This window comes from Ranitomeya imitator, chromosome 5 (genome assembly GCF_032444005.1).
Source record: "Ranitomeya imitator isolate aRanImi1 chromosome 5, aRanImi1.pri, whole genome shotgun sequence".
Taxonomy (NCBI): Eukaryota; Metazoa; Chordata; class Amphibia; order Anura; family Dendrobatidae; genus Ranitomeya; species Ranitomeya imitator.
The window spans coordinates 220,710,094-220,729,466 of record NC_091286.1 but is presented as its reverse complement, the minus strand read 5'-3'; the positions used below and the strand labels follow the sequence as shown (position 1 = coordinate 220,729,466).

General features: G+C 38.7%; 1 protein-coding gene across 6 annotated transcripts in view; it reads right to left on the bottom strand.

Moving 5' to 3' along the window:
* Nucleotides 1-3,715: 3,715 nt before the first annotated feature.
* PHACTR2 (phosphatase and actin regulator 2) overlaps nucleotides 3,716-19,373 on the bottom strand; it is a 305,175-nt gene continuing 289,517 nt past the window's right edge. For 4 of the 6 annotated variants that reach the window (XM_069725916.1, XM_069725914.1, XM_069725915.1 and 1 more), the window contains 4 exons: nucleotides 17,663-17,724; nucleotides 15,225-15,362; nucleotides 8,733-8,809; nucleotides 4,725-8,339 (listed from right to left, as the gene is read on the bottom strand). In XM_069725916.1, the coding sequence (XP_069582017.1) occupies nucleotides 8,324-8,339; nucleotides 8,733-8,809; nucleotides 15,225-15,362; nucleotides 17,663-17,724 (293 nt within the window). In that variant the 3' untranslated portion in view covers nucleotides 4,725-8,323. Of the gene's footprint in view, nucleotides 8,340-8,732; nucleotides 8,810-15,224; nucleotides 15,363-17,662; nucleotides 17,725-19,373 lie in introns of all 6 variants that reach the window. The other 2 variants (XM_069725912.1, XM_069725911.1) reach the window with 1 other exon arrangement.

Genomic DNA, 19,373 nt, shown 5'->3' with positions numbered 1-19,373 from the left:
AGCGATGAAAGAAAGTTCCATACGATCTGCTACGACGTACGATTCTCAGCAGGATCCCTGATCGCTGCTGCGTGTCAGACACAGCGATATCGTAACGATATCGCTGGAACGTCACGAATCGTACCGTCGTAGCGATCGAAATGTTATAGTGTGACGGTACCCTTAGTCACAATCCCAATCTTTCTTCGTCTTCCAATCTTTATCTTGTTCCCATTTTCTCTTTCTCACAGTTATTCTAACGTTCCCTTGGTTTTACATTGTCACATACACACCTAACCTGTTTCTAAGGGTCAGATGTACGCATCAAGGTCAGGAATGCACTGCCTTCGGCACTGCAGTGTCACATTGCATTTTCCTCTCAGCCCTTTAACTACCCCGGTTTGTGTGTCAGATATGAAGAGCCCAAGGGCCGGATGTGGCCCGTGAGCTGCACTTTGTCCAGGTCTGCCATATGACGTTATTCTATTTCTATGTGATGTTATTATTCATAGTATTGTGATCATTTTTCCTAACTTTTACTGACATCATTATCTAAAAATGTTCACATGCACAAGGGACACTTTTTAGATATTCACCCCTTCTATCCCATTTCTCTAGAAATATCCCTGCTCATGGGTTAGCACTACTGGCATGCAATGCTTCTTTATTTTTTTGTATTCTTACAATGATGTTAGCTTAGGCTTTGCATTCTCGTGCGTGCCCAGATTTCCTTTATGCACTATATTCCTTAAAATTGACATCACAGTGATCAAAGAAAAGGAAATAAATGCGACAGTCTGTAATTAATGTAATAACATGAACCATATAAAACACTGATGACTAGTATTAGACAATGACATCCCCATTGTAACAAACATTCAGGCAGGATGGGTCTTTTTTTTTTTTTTTTTAAGTTTTTTATTGAGGTAACAATTGTATTTCATTATATAAGATCTACACATTGTTCTAAGGCACTTGAAAATGTGCACATTGATAAACTCTGCAATATAGTAAGACTGTATACTGAACTGAATTTTGATTGTTATGAAGCATAAAACACAAAAATAAACTTAAAATAATAGTACATGATATAAAAAGATAACACATTTGTTGTCTAAGATTACGCCAATGGAAAATATATATTATAATACATATATGCAAGTTGTGTTACAGTACGGATAGAGAACAAAGAATATTCTTTTGCTATTTAACCAGTGTACATTTCCAGTTATTTACACCGAGAGAAAATACTCTGCGCGTCCTACATACAGCAATGGGTCACTATTCACTACAAATCAATATATGTATCTATATATATGTATCTATATATATATATATATATATATATATATATATCTTCATTTACGGATTACAGCTGCCACGCTAAAGAAAATCTTCATCACGTTGACAAATAAAACTCACTTTATACCCCTGTATATATGTGTTAAGGCAAATATTGCAATGTAATTCATCAAGCATCAGACAGATGTTCCTGGTGCAGTTTTGTTTAGCTTTTATATATACGGTATATTTAGGCCATGCTTTACAAATGATTACTGGCAGCTACTGTATGTAAGATAGAAACAGTTCTATAGAGCAACAATAAGCATGACCAGATAGGCAAGTCGTTTTTACTGATAACTAGGTACAATGCAGAAGATCACCAAGGCATACACTAATCAGAACCATAGCTTCTTACCTTTACCTGTCTGAGGCATCACAATGTGCATACAAAAATCCAGGTCATACAGCTGGACTAGTGATAAACTCAGGAGTCAGAGAAATATCAAAGGGGGTTTCTAGTTCTATGCAAGTTTAATGAGCTTGTAATAAAACATCATGAAGCCTTCTATTGTACTCAAAGGAATGATTAGTGTTTACATCCAGATGATAAACAGGGCCTGATACAATGCATCTGATACTCTGGAAGTGGGTGGCACAAAATTCACTAAAATCCAAGTGATGGTCATGACAAAATACTATTAGGGGGTATATTCACACACTGAAAATTTGTTGCAGATATTTCCACAAGTGAAAATCAGTTCGATTTGTCAGCATGCATTTCACATGACTAGGAAATACCCCAAGTTTCTGCAACAAATCAGCTGTTTAAGTCTAAAGCCTCTGAATGTAAACATAAAATGGCTTCTATTCACTGAAATCAAGCAAACATTTCTGATAAAATTAAAAATGAGAAAGTTGCTTAAAAGGAACCTTATACACTAAAATGCTGGGAAAAATATATTATTTTTGATTCTATCTGATCTCATAAAACCCTGTAAAAATTATGTAATGAACCATAAACAGACGATCGTTCCCGTGACAGCCATCTCTGCCGCACTCTTTTGGTCAAGTGTTCCTGTGTTCTTTACAAGAAAGACGCCGGGAGAACAATTTGATCAGCAGTCTGAAGTCAGACATGCACAATAGACATCTCTCCCAACCAGACGGCTGGCTCGCCCAAACTTATAAGGGTGCTTTCACATTGCGTGGTGTGTCCCAGTCGGTGCATATGTCCGAACTCACCCACAAAACAGGGTCTGGATGTGTGCGCCAAGGGCCATAGACTGAAATGGTGATGGCAGAGCGAACATGCACTCTGCCATGCACTGCTTTTGGGAGTGTACGCCTACAGGAGGTGGACACTCAGACGTAGAAGACTCATGATGAGCTGTGGCGTTCCTTATTCCAGAAATCCTACGCCAGTCAGGAATTGGTGTAGGATTTCTGGCATAGTGCATGGTAACGCACACCACTTGTCAGACGCTTCAGATACACGAAGAGTCACGCACCTCTTCATGAATCAGGTTGGGTTGACATGAGTTCTGCATGATGTGTTTATTTTTCCACTGTAGAGACTGAAACATCATGGAGCCCAGGAGAACACTATAATAAGCTAGAGAGTCCTTCTACATATATGTTTGCACTTCAGATAGCTGCCAGTCGAACAATGGTTCAGTCGGCAACTATCTCTCTTGACTCTTCCATACAGAGGAGCACTCATTCTACCAAGCACTTTTGTATTCTCCAAGAGAAAGACACTTTGAGACATCTCTGGCAGCATTTCTAGTATAGCCCAAAGCATCGACAGTCTGAAACTGGACATGCTTGATCCTTATCTCCGCTGACAATCATGCAAGAGGCCTCCTTACATATTTGACTGTTGACCAAACACATCAATATAGTTTAAAAAAAAAATAAAACTCAAAGTGACATGATTATAATGAGCTTAAATAAGGCACATATTCAGAAATCACCTGATAAGTGAAAAAGATTGTTTGCCAATTTAGATGGCCGTTATTATTTTTTTTTTTATGGCAATTATAACAGGAAATACTTCTAGTTTATCATAAGCATATAAAAAGTTTTGGCAACAAAGCTAGGGTTTTCGAATGCCTTCAGATGATGTCACAAACTGGCTCTTATTTAAAATGCTTTTAACCCCTTTCTGACTTAGGAAATTTTCATTTTTTGCAATTTCCTTTTTTCCACCCCTACTTCCAAAAGCCATATTTTTGTCATTTTTCTGGGTTCAAAGTCGTACGAGGGCTTGTTTTAGGACAAGTCATAAGTGTCTGACACCATTCACTTTACCATACAATGCAGTGAAAAATCCAGATATTGAAAAGGGTTAGTGCCTAAAATTACGATACCTCTTATTTGGGAGAACAGGTCAGTACATGTATACACCTGTGTCTCAGGACAGCTGCACTTGTACTAGAATTAAATGAAAATATAAAGACCACAATATGTTTTATTACGAGGCATATAATAGGCATAGAAACCATCATTTATTCTAGAGGGCCATATTAGACATACATTTAGCTAAGCCTAAATAATCCATTATACATTACACCCACCATGGCATAATATTCAGGAACAGCTTGTGTCAGAATTTCCAGTCTGTATTTTTGAGCAATGTAACAATACTCCATGATAACAGGCCTCAATTTTTTTTTATATACACATAATTAAATATACATAACTGCTGACATATCTACAGGTCACATAATTTCATTAAAGTAGCTGGAAGTGACATTCATTTACAAGCAAGATTGTGTGCTTACTTGAGGGAAAGTAATCCGCAAGTAGTTCCACTACACGTCTGCTAGCACATCTGGTACTCGCTCATTACCAACTCCCATATGCTTGGCAGAGCTGAAAGCCACACTTGATGGGGCTACGTGCTCTTTTACCTTGACATGTTTGTAAGGCTGGGCTCGCACGAGAGGATATAAAATACACGTTCGATTTTCATCCAGAAAAAAACGATTTTCACCCATATGCAATCAGCTTTTCACATCACTCGTTATTAACATCTACAAGCGCAAATACAGTTTCCTCTGCTAAGAACTGCAATGTATCTATGAAAAAAATGGTTGCTATATGGATAATACGAATAATAATTGGATGATCGAATAATACCATTAATCGAAAAATACGGATGATCTGTATGGGATCAGTTTTTTTTTTTTTGCACACCCATAGAGTTGAATTGTTGAACAGGCGAGTCTTACCCAACATAGGAAAGAAACCAGACCATGGAGTGATTTTTTTTCATGCACATATTCAGTTGGTGAACAGTACCGCCGAACAACCCAATTCGATAACATTAGCCCTCCTGCTGTCCAGTTTTTTCATGGACAGCACTCAAAGTGAAAATATGATCATGTGAACCTACCCCAATGAGCTTTTATGGGAATAGTAGAACCGAGAGCAATATGGTTTTATAGATGCTACACAGCTATACACATTTAATTTAATTCATTGGTTTGTATCATTAAAATATAAATACATCCATGCAGCCATTGAAAACCTACGTACAGTTCAACTGCCATTTGCAAAAAAAGAAAAACAAAAGTATTTACATGATTTTTACAACATTCCAAGTCTTTGAGCAATGCACGATTTACTATACAGGCAGTATTTATCAAGCACATAATAACACTTATACTTATATAGGCATTTAGCTGGCTATGTAAATATAATGTCCCGGAACACCAATACATACAACAATGATAATTACAAGTATGTGGGTGGACTGTCCAATAACACTGAATAATCTAGGAAGCTTTACTTAGGAAAAATACTCTATGAGTCAAAATGGAGGAAGTAGGGAAAAAATGGCAGTTGTAGTTCTAGCGTTGCCTATTGAAAAAGGCACAGAAGTAAAATCCCAAAAGTGGACATTTATTAAAATAAATAAGTAAAAATTAGTACAAAGAAAGGCAACGCAAATATTTTACGAATGTGTTCTGGTCTCAGAGGTCTCAAACTTCATTCCTCAAGGGCCGCAAACAGGTCATGTTTTCAGGATTTCCTTGTACTGCACAGATGATAATTTAATCACCTGCACAGAATGATTCCACCACCTTGCGCAATGCTAAGGAAATCTTGAAAACACGCATGGTCTGAAGCCCTTGAGGAATGCAGTTTGAGACCCCTGAAATTAGATGCTGTGATGTCAGTAAACAGATCATTTGGCCCACATTTACAATGGCAAGCACACAACATGCCTTGGCACTCTAACATTTCTACATTGTGTGGTTCTACTACCAGTTCACAAAACATTCAGAATGGTCTCTTCTTGGCAATAGGATTGTGCTCCTCTTATCAATACATCATTCTTAAGAGTGAAGGAACATTTCTATTCCATCCCGTTCCTTGCACGACTCATTGGCCTTAGTGAGTCATGACCTCGTATTATGTAATATACAGGAAGGCACGCCAAACTGATTACCTGGCTGCATACAGTGGGCTAGAGGATGATGCTTGTTAAAATTCCCAGAATACTAAATAAAACAAAAATGTATTTGCACTTTTGTTTTAACCTCTTAAGGGACCAGACAATTTTTCATTTTTGCCCTTTAGTTTTTTTTTCCCCGCACATTTTTCCAAGAACCATGAGGTTTTTGTTTTTTACTTCCCTGTGTATTTAGTTGTATGAGGATATACGGTATTTTTGCTGGATAAGTTGTAATTTTTATTGACTTTATTTTACCATGTAATATACTGAAAACAGGAAAAAAAACACACATGTGAAAAAAATGATGAAAAAAATGCATTTTGATTATGGTTTTGGAGTTTTTGCTTTTATACTATTTATTGTATCATAAAAAGCACCTCTAATTATGATTCTCCAGATCAGTTTGATGAGAGAAATACCACACTTCCATATTTTTTTTTCTAATTTTCATTTTTTAAAACAGTGATGAAAAAAAGTTTCTGACGTCTGAAATGTTTTTTTTTCCCAAGATCAGAAACATTTTCTTAAGTCAGTTGAGATGTGTGAGCTTTTTTTTTCCTGCATAGTGAGCCAACGGTTCCTTAGACTCCAATTTAGTGTACATAGAAATTTGATCTCATTTTATTTTATTTTTGGGGAGGCGCTTTGAGTTTTGTTTCTCTTTATGGTGTTTAGCTAGAATTAATGTGTTCCAGAATGCTAGATTACATTAGAATTAAATGACTACATGACATAGGTCACTGCTTCCCCAAAGATCTTGTGTGGTGCCGGTGTCAGCCCATGCAACAGAAAAGTGTCAGGATAGCACTTAGTTGTTGGGAGGAGAAATGTTGAGGGCAGCGATTTTTCTATCTTGAGACTGTTATAGGAGTCTCTAGATGGTGCTTTCTAGGTGTAGTGGGTGGGAACTGAGAGAAACGCAAGATACAGATACAGCCTTGCCTCTTGGGAAATGTAGTCTAGATAAAGGGAGAGCAGGTAGGACAGTCAAGATGTAAATAATAACAAACCACAAGAATAGCTGCAGGAGACTGAATGGGAGCTAAAAATAAATGAAAACAAAAGTAACAGTGGGGGGTTTCAAAGATTCATTATAGTCACAGTCAGATGACTTTTTTTAGGTCCATAAAACCCCTTTAAGGATTACAGAAAATGTCTTGAACACAGGGTTGGGGAAGGTTTATTCAATAATAAAGCTTCATCTCCCACTCACATAAAGTGCACTTAGAAAGCTAATAATCCTTTAAGAGACTGACACTTTGGACTTTTGTGACGTGATACAACATATAAATGTAACATTGCTGCTTTGCTGTTCAGCTTTCTCATACTTAAAATGTCTCTGGGGTGTTGATCCTTGAAAGAGAGAACATTAGCTAACTGGGCAGAGGTGAGCACAGAAGGACCTCATATTGTGCTGTGCTGGGGGAAGGGGATATGTGGAGGGAGTGTACATGGAGAAAGACTACTAATGAGAGAAAAGGGCCAAGTAGATGACCTGTCACCATTTCATATACCGTATTTATATTATCCAGTGCATTGATACATGCATATATTCTGTTCTCCAATATAATTAAGTGCTAGCTATTTATTAAGTAAACATAGTAGAAGCCTGACTGCAGGGTACTATGAAATGCATACAAACATACATGAATAGTAGTTACATTGCCAGTGCTGACTTCACATTTCAACTATACTTGTCTTTACAGACTTGCATCCTTCATTAAGAGAGATGGGATCACAGATGCAGGAATGAATGCCTCCGATTTCACACAGCCGCCTTCTTCCCTAGCTGCCGTGTATCTAAAAAATATACATCTGCCTTCTTATTTACCCATCAAGTTAGTGTTGCGCGTCTGTGGGCGATTGTCAAATGTTTTCGCATCTTACATTTAAACATAGTATCATATCCATCATACAAGAAGTCTTATTTGGGTGGGACAGTCCTATTTTCAGTGCAGTCATACAGGAATGTGCATCAGCTCCTGTAACCGTCACTTCCTCTTCGTATGGTGGCGGGCATGAAGATGCAACCATTTTTATTTTCAGATTTCCTCCTAGAAAAGAAACTTTTTTTTCCCCATCAAGAAACTAACCAAGATGGTTTCGTAGATGATCGCTATACCAGATGCGACAATCAGAGGTTTAAAAACACTCTCAAAAAATGCAGCCAACAGTTGCAGTCAATGGCTTGTCACTTTACTACGGTGGGTTAGTGTGGCTCCAGTTTGCTCTGAGAAGTCTGCAGGAAGTGTACGATTCTCATACTGTAACAAAGGCATAGACAATTTAAACCAACATGGCGATTAGAGCCACAGCGAGTAAATAGCCCATAACTGCTGCGTGAGTTTAAGGCATTGTTCTTATGTTTTTAAATAATTTATAATACTTGATTGTCTGGACACAAAATGGAAGCAACAGTCCAAGTGGGAATAATAACTGCACAAATGAGAGCAGACGAATAAAAACCGACATATTTTCAGTGTAGCCGCTTCTCTTCTTAGGGCAGAGACTCCAAGGAATGGGGGATATACTGAGAAAATACAGAGAGCGCTTGAAGATGTTTGTCCAGTGTGACCTGGATTCTTAAACATTCTTCTACTATGGACGGTGAAATCTATAAAATAAGAGAAGACATTATTGCAGTCACATTTCTATAAGCAGTACATGTTACTGACCGTTCTATTAAAATTTTTAAAGAATAAAACACAAGTGCATTTCAAGAGCCTCTGTTGTGCAACCAAGGTTTACTTAGTACTGCTGCTACATCGCCGGGCAGTACCAGTCAATGTGAGGCCGAGGATATTGTGACTGTGCAAGAAAGTCGCAAAAAAAAAAATCGATGTGGTTGAACTTCTTGCGACTTGCTTGACGAAGTACTCTTGCGGTTGCAATGTTACCCCATTCACTTCTATTGCGCTGTGAGGTAGCAGCGGCATGGAGCCAACCTTGGTCATGTGCTATGCCAAAGTCACAACGTAGTCCTAGCCTAAATGAGAAAACGCCTCACCTTGTAAAATGGCGACTTTCTTCATGCACCTCCATTTCTGTACTTTTAAACTCGTTGAGCTCTTTCCTTATGGCAGCCTAAAAAGAAAAAGAAAAAAAGTTTTCCAAAGTGCAAAAAATATCTGCAAAATAGCAACCCATCTACTTACAGAAAGGAACAAAGGTCTCTACAAATTGCTACAACAATTGAATGATTTCAACAGAACACTGTGAATACAAGTCTGTACCTAGACCCATAGCTACAAATAAATGTACATACAACTCTACACACAGCACAACCAAAATTAGAAAAATGTTGTCTCTGTCCAAATATATATGGACGTGTATATCTAATTAGACATAAGCAGATTGCTTCACACAACTCCAGTCCATGGTCCTTGTTGGTGCTTTCTGGCTGGGGACTGAAACTGCACAACTTTCATGCCCTTTCTGAGTTCCTCGGTGTGGAGTTTGATTCATCTGCCTGGCGTGACATCATCTGTGTGTCATGCCTTACACAGGTGCCTTCTACCCAGCCTGGCAAATCATAAGTTGAGCCTGGGGTCCTGGAAACGAAGGAAATTCCCGCAGCTCCTGCCAAGGTGTACCAACCTGGACCGTGAACCAGGGATGCACAGAGCGATCTGTTCATCTCTATATGTATCCTTTGGAACTCTCTTAAGATCTGTACATTAGGACTTGATGCTGGCTAGCACTGTAGAATAAAGTTCTTAAATTGCAGAAGCCTCCCCCTAATGCTGTATCATTTTTCCTCGAGTGATCCTTGCTGACAATGGTATTAGTTTCTTCATTACCGCTGGGCAATGTTCCAATCATATTGATAATCGTTAAGTATGAACGGGCTTTAGATGTTGGAGCATTGCCTTAGGTTGCAGAGAGGACCGGTCACATTGCATCACACCTGGTAAGCTGGAAGGCACAATGCCTTTTCATCTACTATAAATAGGTTTAAGGGTTCTAATATTTTTTCGTACAATAAATATATCTGTAACAGTTACAATTACAGAATATTTGAGATGAAAGAAAGCCATCCTTAATAATGTGCTTATTCTAATTTGCAAACAGATGGATGATTTCAAAGTACAGCTCAATTAATTAGACTCCAAAACATATCAGAGACATTTGGTAATCCTTTAAGAGCACAGATGAAAAGAAAAGGCGGCCTTCTAATTAGCAGCTCCGAATTCCTCTTTTTCACTGGCTCCAGGGCTGACAGGATGTTACGTGCAGAAGGGATGACTTGGCTTAACTAAAACTAACAAATTATGATCTCTGATTTTGGGATTGACAGAACAAGACCCAGCTCCTGAACCTTTAATCCGTTCATATCCAGCGCTGTTATAGTCTGTGCATGAAAGGCATGCCGTCTGCTGACCAAATTTTTCTTTTCTGATTCCTCGAAGGCCATTCACTCAAATGTTTGGAAATTTCTTACAAATTTTGAAAAAACAAAAATAAATGAATTCCCATGTTGTGTACTCAACGACTATGATACCATAAAGTATATCTAAGCCACCTTATTAATTACCTGTAGAAAATGTTACAAAATAATAAAAAGTTAGGAATGTTTTCAAATACTTTATCTTACCATGTACTAATGTATGCGTCACAACGGCTTTACCTCCACACTAATGGGTAAACCATGTTTGAAGTTTTGAGGGTTTTCTTTTGCCAAAATGGAGTGCAATGTGGAAGCTCAGGTGATAAGTACACAGCGCCAACGTGTTAAGTCACAGTCAGGTGCTAAGAGCAACCCTAACAAATGTAGTTCATGAGACAACCCATTTAACAAACAGCCAACACATTTGTGAGAGCTCTTAACATGTGTCTTACAGATCCCAAGCCCTGGTTCCCACTGTGAATAAAGCTAAAACTTTAAAAGTATTCATAGGGAGCAAACAGGTGTACTAGTGTTCAGTTAGATGCACACCAACAGTGTAGTCACCACCTCCTCTTTTTGACAAGAACTTTTTTTTGGCCCAGATTCTTCTTTACTAAGCAATATAACAAATACATAACACGTTATAAATGTTTCCATGGTGCCTACAGCAAGTGTTTGACAAAGTACACTAAAAATTGGAAGTCAAGTTTAATAAGTTAATAAAGGAGTCAATAATTTATATAGTGCTGAATAGTCATATAGAGGGCTTATCAGCTATAAAATCCAAGCCTGTAGTATAGTTTTCTTTCTTGTGCAAAAAATCTTTATTGATTATGCATATTAGGGTGCTCGGTGTACACTTGGGGTAGCCGAACGTCCAGTGCACCATTCTTCCCCTCAAATACCAGCCCGCCATATTTAGATTGACAATGCTTGCTTGCCCAGAGCAAGCACTGCCTGAGCTGAAAACTTAGCCATGTGTGCACACAGACACTGACACTGCAGGAGGTGAGCATACAAACCATTCATGCAGGAGCCAAGGTCACACAGAAGACATTCCTCTCTCCTGTCAGCTGTGCTCATTCAGCTCCTGCTGGGTCAGTATCTGAACGATCACATAGCCGAGTTTTCAGTTAAGGTAGTGGTTTCCCTGGGGAGGTGATGAAGGATCAACGATGGTACTTGAGAAGCGGAACGGTGTGCTTGACATTTGGTCATGCCAAGAGTGCATCAAGGACCCTCATTTATTTTGCATATTGAATACAGTTATTTTTTGCACAAGGATTTCAGAGAAAAATAAGCAAATTCCCCTATATCTGATTACTTTAAATTGACTTTTAACCTTATTAAAACCAACATATGTTAATATACATATATTGCCATAACAGAGTGGGGAAAATAAGTATTTGGTACACTGTCAATTTTGCAAATTTTCACAGCTATAAAAAATGGAGAAGTTTGTAATTTTTATCATAGGTACACCAACTGTGAGAGACAGAATCTAAAAATAAAAAAACAGAAAATCACATTGTATGATTTTTACATAATAAATTTGCATTTTATTGAATGAAATAAGTAAATGATACAATAGAAAAACAGAACTTAAAATTTGTTACAGAAACCTTGGTTTTCAATTACAGAGGTCAGACGTTTCCTGTAGTTCAGGACCAAGTTTGCACACACTGTAGCAGGGATTTTGGCCCACTCATCCATACAGATCTTCTCCAGATCTTTCAGGTTTCAGGGCTGTCGCTGGGCAACATTGAGTTTGAGCTCCTTCCAAAGATTTTCTATTGGGTTCAGGTCTGGAGACTGGCAAGGCTACTGTGTGTGTGTGTGTGTCTGTTTAGGGTCATTGTCATGCTGAATGACCCAGCCACAATCCCTCTTCAATGCTCTTACTTTTAATACATGGTCCTATCCATTCTCCCTTCAATACAGTGCAGTCGTCCTGTCCCCTTTACAGAAAAGCACTCCCAGAGTATAAGGTTTCCCCCACCATTCTTCATGGTTGGGATGGTGTTTTTGGGTTTGTAATTGTCCTTCGTAACTTCAAACATAGCAAGTGGAGTTGATACTAAAAAGTTCTATTTTGGTGTCATTTGACCCTATGACCTTCTCCAATGTCTCCCCTGTGTCACCCAGATGGTCATTGGTGAACATAAAACGGACCTGAACATGTGTTGGCGTGAGCAGAGGGACCTTGCAGAATTATAATCCATGAGTGCATATTGTGTTACTAATGGTAATGTTTGAGACTGTGGTCCCAGCTCTCTTCAGGTCATTGACCAGGTCCTCCCATGTAGTTCTGGGTTGATTCCTGACCTTTCTCAGAATCATCCTTACCCCACAAGGCTAGATCTTGCATTAAGCCCCAGGCCGAGGAAGATTGACAGTTGTCCTGTGTGTCTTCCATTTTCTAATAACTGTGCCAATGGTGGTTGCCTTCTCACCAAGCTGCTTGCCTATTGTCCTGGAGCCCATGCCACCCCTGTGCATGTCTACAATTTTGACCCTGGTGTCCTTAGACAGCTCTTTGGTCTCGGCCATTGTGGGGAGCTTGGAATGTGATTGACTGTGTGGACAGATATCTTTTATACAGGTAACAAGTTCAAACTTGTGCAATTAATACAGGTAATGAGTGCAGTATAGGAGGGCTTCTTAAAGAACAACTACCAGGTCTATGAGAGACAGAACTCTTGTTGGCTGATAGGTGATAAAATACTTATTTCATGTAATAAAATGCAATTTTATTATTTAAAAATCATACAATGTGATTTTTTTTTTTTTTTTTAAGATTCTGACTCTCACAGTTGAAGTGTACCCGCAATAAAAATTACAGACCTCTCCATTCTTAGTTGGCGGGAAAGCTTGCAAAATCGTCAGTGTATCAAATACTTATTTTCCCCACTGTATATTATATATACAGTATATATAAAATTAATTGCTGTTGTCTGTTCTTTACGCAACAACTGATCCAACCTGGACACAAATTTGGTACAAATGTAAATCTGGTACTTGTCTGTCTAGGTGCTACTGTTCTCAACATATTCGCCAAAAAATGAAACACAAAAGTGAATATCAGTTTACAGCCAAATGACTCGAACAATCTGCCCCAAATTTACTGCATAGGTAAATCAGGCATTTAAGTAGCTTTTACACAACAATTCACCTCTGTATGACCTACCATTATTAACATATTCCCCCCAAAAAAAGAATACAAAAGTGTTTGAGATATTTACAAGAAAAAAAACTGAATCTGAAAGCATACCGTATATCATTTTAAATCTCTTCAGAAACCACTAGAGAGATATACAATTTCTGTGCATGACAACTTAGTATGTTGAATTTCTGCATGTAACAACTCAGAAAGGATGGCTTCATGTCAGTAGCAAACACAGTTTTTAACCACACACAAATAAAATGCAGTTAAACCAAACAGGCCTGAGCAAAGCCGTATAATTCTACTAATTACTTAGAAAGCCAGCAATACATACATTCAATGTATGCGGATAAAAACATATTCACTTCAACATCCAGACATTATTTATATCAGGTTCAAAGAAAAAGCACTTCCCATTCATCATATTCTACAACACAGATGATTGAGGTCCATAGCAAAAAATCAGGTGTGGTAAATGTAAATTAGAATATGACATGGAAACCAGGTACTGACTCCAAGAACATGTTCTTCGTGGCTTCAGACATTCCAACACCACTCAGGTAATGACTTTCACAGTCTCACTCAATTATGTGTGCAACTGTGATTTATACATTTTCAAAAGCACATTTCACTAATTCCCATAGTTTCAGCTGTACTTTGTCTATATTTGCTGCACAGCCTAAAATATCTACATTGTACGGAATTCTTGTGCTTTATTTATACCCACTTTACATTTAGATTCACGGATAACACATCCCTATAACCATCAATGGTGTGCTGTAAGATGGCACATTATATGGAAACGTGCTACTGCGGCATTGTCAACTCACACTTGTTTTCTTTTAAAGAGGACCTTACATTAAATGTTTCATGCTGATCTGGATACACAATTTAGTTTTGGCTGCAGAGCAGACAGTTTCTTTTTTCATTTAGCCTCTATATCAACCATTTCCAAGCAACAGATGGGGATATATTATTAACATTATCGTGGATGGAGGAAAGCAAGATTTACAAGACCAATATTTCTAATGATACCTATGGCCTGCTGGGGTAAGTGACAGTCAGTGACTTTGTGCTCCATCACAACTGTTAACAGTATGGGAGTCTTGAGAACACTGATTCTGCTAACAACATAGCAGACAAGGCAGCCCAGGACCAGACAGGCCCTTCTGGCATTTGCCAGAATTGCCCAATGGCCAGTCCGGCCCTCAGAGGGTGTATTCTTTTTTCCTTTAAGTGTTGCTACCTTTTTATGATTGGCCAGTATCATACAAAAGACGTACACATCCCCTGGGAAATTGGGTGACACACATCCTTGGACTTAAAGAGTTAACTCATTAGGTGCCAAATTCTTTTTATTGCTAATATCTCTGCAACAAAGAGGTGAAATAAAAAATAAAAAGTTTTATTCCGCTTTAAAGCCACTTTTATATCCTGTGTCCAGTTCAAGACGACAATTTGAAGAAAGGTCCTCTAAGTAAAATAAATGAATTGCTCTTGACAAGAACTATAACACTATGGTAAATTGTATAACTTAATGTACCTGGAAACAGTTTCCTTTAGTACTGTTCTTACCATCTGTACACCAGTACTTGTTTTGGATATTCTGTTGGTTTATACCACTAGCGATAAGCAAATTTCAGCTATAGCGTGAAACCATTGTAGTAAAACCATTATATTTGCAGATTTTAAATGTCCAAATTTCAGAAGATTCATATACAATAAGTTACAAAACATGAGTATTGACCTCAGTCTGGGAGAGGTATGAAAAAAACTACCGGTACTCCTGCTGTCATCTTAGGCTCTTTCAAAGAATCTTTTGTTTCTGTAAACATTAATCTTATTTCAGATGTGTAGAAAAATACAAATCTAGACAATATATTACATAAAAAAATATCTGAATTGACATAATGGAGTTTGATAGTACACAAATATATGTTTGTCCTTGCCTTGTCAGCTGGCGTTAACCTTGCCCAGGGCTTATCCGCGCGGCGGTCATAGTCCAGCGAGTCAGTTACCTCTACATATTCGTTGAAGCACAAGATACGTCTCGCTTGCAGTTCAGCCACTGAAGGCCTCAGGCTGAGCTGTAAATGAGAAGCAGAAACAAAAGAAGAGAAAGTGGTTACAGCATCCAGCATCAAATGTTAATTGAGTCCATACCGTATATTAAGCGATTGAGGACACTATTCTTACAACACATGGGTACTGAGAAGGCTCTAAAAATAAGAATCTATTAATATATGACCTAAATATACTACTGGTGTATTTCCTCACAGTACTGTCCTACATACAGTAAATTATTTAATTTTCTTGTATCGTTCCTGACCAACAAACAGTGAGAGACAATTACAATGCATGAGTGCAAGTTAAGGTACTGTCACACTAGATGATATCGCTAGCGATCCGTGACGTTGCAGCGTCCTCGCTAGCGATATCGTCCAGTGTGACAGGCAGCAGCGATCAGGCCCCTGCTGTGCTGTCGCTGGTCGGGGAAGAAAGTCCAGAACTTTATTTCGTCGCTGGACTCCCCGTAGACATCGCTGAATCGGCGTGTGTGACACCGATTCAGCGATGTCTTTGCTGGTAACCAGGGTAAACATCGGGTAACTAAGCGCAGGGCCGCGCTTAGTAACCCGATGTTTACCCTGGTTACCATCCTAAAAGTAAAAAAACAAACACTACATACTTACCTACCGCTCTCTGTCCTCCAGCGCTGTGCTCTGCTCTCCTCCTGCTCTGGCTGTGAGCGTCGGTCAGCCGGAAAGCAGAGCGGTGACGTCACCGCTCTGCTTTCTGGCTGCCCGGCGCTCACAGCCAGACCAGAGAAGCACAGCGCCGAGGACAGACAGCGGTAGGTAAGTATGTAGCGTTTGTTTTTTTACTTTTTAGGATGGTAACCAGGGTAAACATTGGGTTACTAAGCGCGGCCCTGCGCTTAGTTACCCGATGTTTACCCTGGTTACCGGGGACCTCGGGATCGTTGGTCGCTGGAGAGCTGTCTGTGTGACAGCTCTCCAGCGACCAAACAGCGACGCTGCAGCGATCCGGATCGTTGTCGGTATCGCTGCAGCGTCGCTATGTGTGACGGTACCTTTAAGGTAATGGTAAAGGATCAGTCATCAGAGGGATGAATTGCATTATTAAAAAAGTATCTTAGCCCTAATGAGGCTAGTGTTTTATTCACTTATATAACACTATTAATTCCACAATCAGTATGTCTTTGAAGGGTGGGACAAAACCCACACAAACACAGGGAGAACATACAAACTATTTGCATATGTTGTCCTTTGTGAGATTTGGGCTAAGGACCAGACAGTGCCAACCACTGAGAAAGGTCCTCTAAAGTAAAATAAATGAATTTATCTTGACAAGAACTATAACAGTAGGGTAACTTAATCCACCTGGAAACATTTTCCTTTAGTGCTGTACACCAGTACCGGTTTTGGATATACAGTTGGTTATGTCCACTAGCAATAAACAAATTCCAGTTATTGTGTGAAACTATTGCAGTAAAACCATTATATTGTATATTACATTGTCGCTCCACTACAGATGAAATAAACACTTACTGTCAGGTGTCCCAGATGTGATTGCTTGTGATCAGCTTAAGGTCAGCGGACCTTTCTAACATGTGGTTATTGTTCAAAGCAAAGAACCTCTTTAAAACATCTTTATTGAGACATGTCAGAACATATGTGGGCTGATGTCCTTTGACCTTCACTGCCAAAATGAATGTGCCTTGCCAATCCTCCAAAGTTCTGATTCTTTGCTCCTTTGAATCAGATCTCTGGAGTTTGTAATTGGAAATGTTCTACTTATGATAAATTTAGAATGAGCATTCAAAATACAGCCTTGCTACAGGTAAGGGCATGCTTCCTAATACAGACTGATTTGAAAAAAAGGGTCCAAGATCTCAAAGTGCTGTAAAGCTACTTTTACACTTGCCGTGTTTTTTGCGGCCCGTTGTTGCAGGCCTTATCGCCGCAAAAAAAGGCAGTCTGCCGCAATAACGGATGGCAAAAAACTTGCGGATCGCCATTTTTCAATACTATGGAAGTAGTATTGGAAAAAAAAAAAACAGCGTTCCCCAAACCCGCAAGTGACGGTGCATTGCAAAAAAAAACTTCTATTGGTGCCGCAAAAAAGGCCAGGAAAAACACGGTATGTGTAAAAGAAGTCTTAGAAGTAATGTGCTCATCATTCTTAGAATCTGTGCAGACAAGAGGCCACAAACTCGCTCAACCATGACATCCTCTGAAACATCGTCAAATGTTTTAAGTTGATTCAGTGCTGAGCTAAGCACTAGGTGCAAGAGCATTTTTAATTTCTACTGCAAATAAGTGGGCATAGTGCTATCTGTTCTAGATCAACTAAGAATGCATACCTTCCGTGTCAGCCTTCGCTTCAATTCTCGTCTTGCTTCCTGTTCTTCTTCTTCATTCTTTTCTAAGGTACAATAATATCACAATATTTATATTTTTGACTCATAGGAGATCTAATTATTTGTTAATAAGTAAACCGTTAGTGCAAACAGTGAGATCTTGCTGTCACAGCGAGGAGAGTCACAGAGGTTTGTGGGATCTCACTCTTCTTGATCTCACAATCCATAAGCATGGAGACGACTTTTGCTACAAAGTGGGGCCCTTTATCGGAGCATTAACCCTTTTTTGATAAAAAGTGATATTTAGAAAAAAATTACCAGTCTGAGTCAACCAACTGTTTCCTTAAATAAAAGGGAGTCCCAGACTGGTAATAAGTCTTTTTTATCCCTCCCCCCCACAATTCTGACCACTGTCAATTTATGAGGTCATACCTCTGGCGTTCCATGGATCCCGGTGATTTTGAGACTGTTTTCTCGCGACATATTATACTTTATGATAGTGGTAAAATTTATTTGATATGACTTGCGTTTATTTGTAAAAAAAAAAAACAACAGAAATTTGGCAAAAATTTAGCAATCCTAAAAAGACGCACACCGCTGGATCACAGGTCTGATGGCGTCCACAGCGCCTCCATCTGCCTCATTAAAGGGAATCTTCTGCTGGGGTTCTGTCTGAATCACGTATTTCAGAGACTTACACTGAAACCCCGGTGTAAGCGCTCAGTACCGAGTGCAGGATAAATGTGAGCCGAAGCCTTACTGCGATCTTTGGATGGCAGAATGAAAAAAAAACATCAACAGCATGAGAAGAATTGGTTTGGTTTATTTTTTATGTCGTTCCTCATGCGGTATAAGTGATTAGGCAATTTTATTCTACGGGTCGTTGCGATTACAGCGATACCAGATTTATAGCAAGTTTTTAGGTTTGCCTGCTGTCACACACTAAAATACGCTTTTTATTGCAAAAACGCATCACCATATTTTGAGAGCTATAATTTTTTTCATATTTCGGCCCACAGAGTCATGTTATGGCTTGTTTTTTGCGGGACAAGCTGATGTTTTTATTGGTACCATTTTTGGGCACATGACATTTTTTGATCGCTTTCTATTCCAATTTTTGGGAGACAGAATAAACAAAAACCAGCAATTCAGGATTTTTTTTTTTATATATACTGTTCCGCGTGTGGTAAAATTGATAAGACAGCTTTATTCTTTGAGTAAGTACGATTACAGTGATACCACAGTTACCGGTATGTCCTTTTTTTATGTTGTGGTGCTTTTACACAAAAACTATTTTATAGAAAAAATAATTATTTTTGCATCACTTTATTCTGGGAGCTAGAACTGTTTTATTTTTTTGCTGATTGAGCTGTATGGCAGCTTGTTTTTTTGCGGGACAAGATGACGTTTTCAACGGTACCAATTTTATTTACCGTATATACTCGAGTATAAGCCGACCCGAGTATAAGCCGATTTTGCCACAAAAAACTGGGCAAACTTAATGACTCGAGTATAAGCCTAGGATGGGAAATGCAGCAGCTACCGGTAAACGTCAAAAGTAAAAATAGATACCAATAAATGTAAAATTAATTGAGACATCAGTAGGTTAAGTGTTTTAGAATATCCATATCGAATCAGGAGCCCCATATAATGCTCCATACTGTTCATGATGGGCCCCATAAGATGCTCCATATTAAAATATGCCCTATATAAT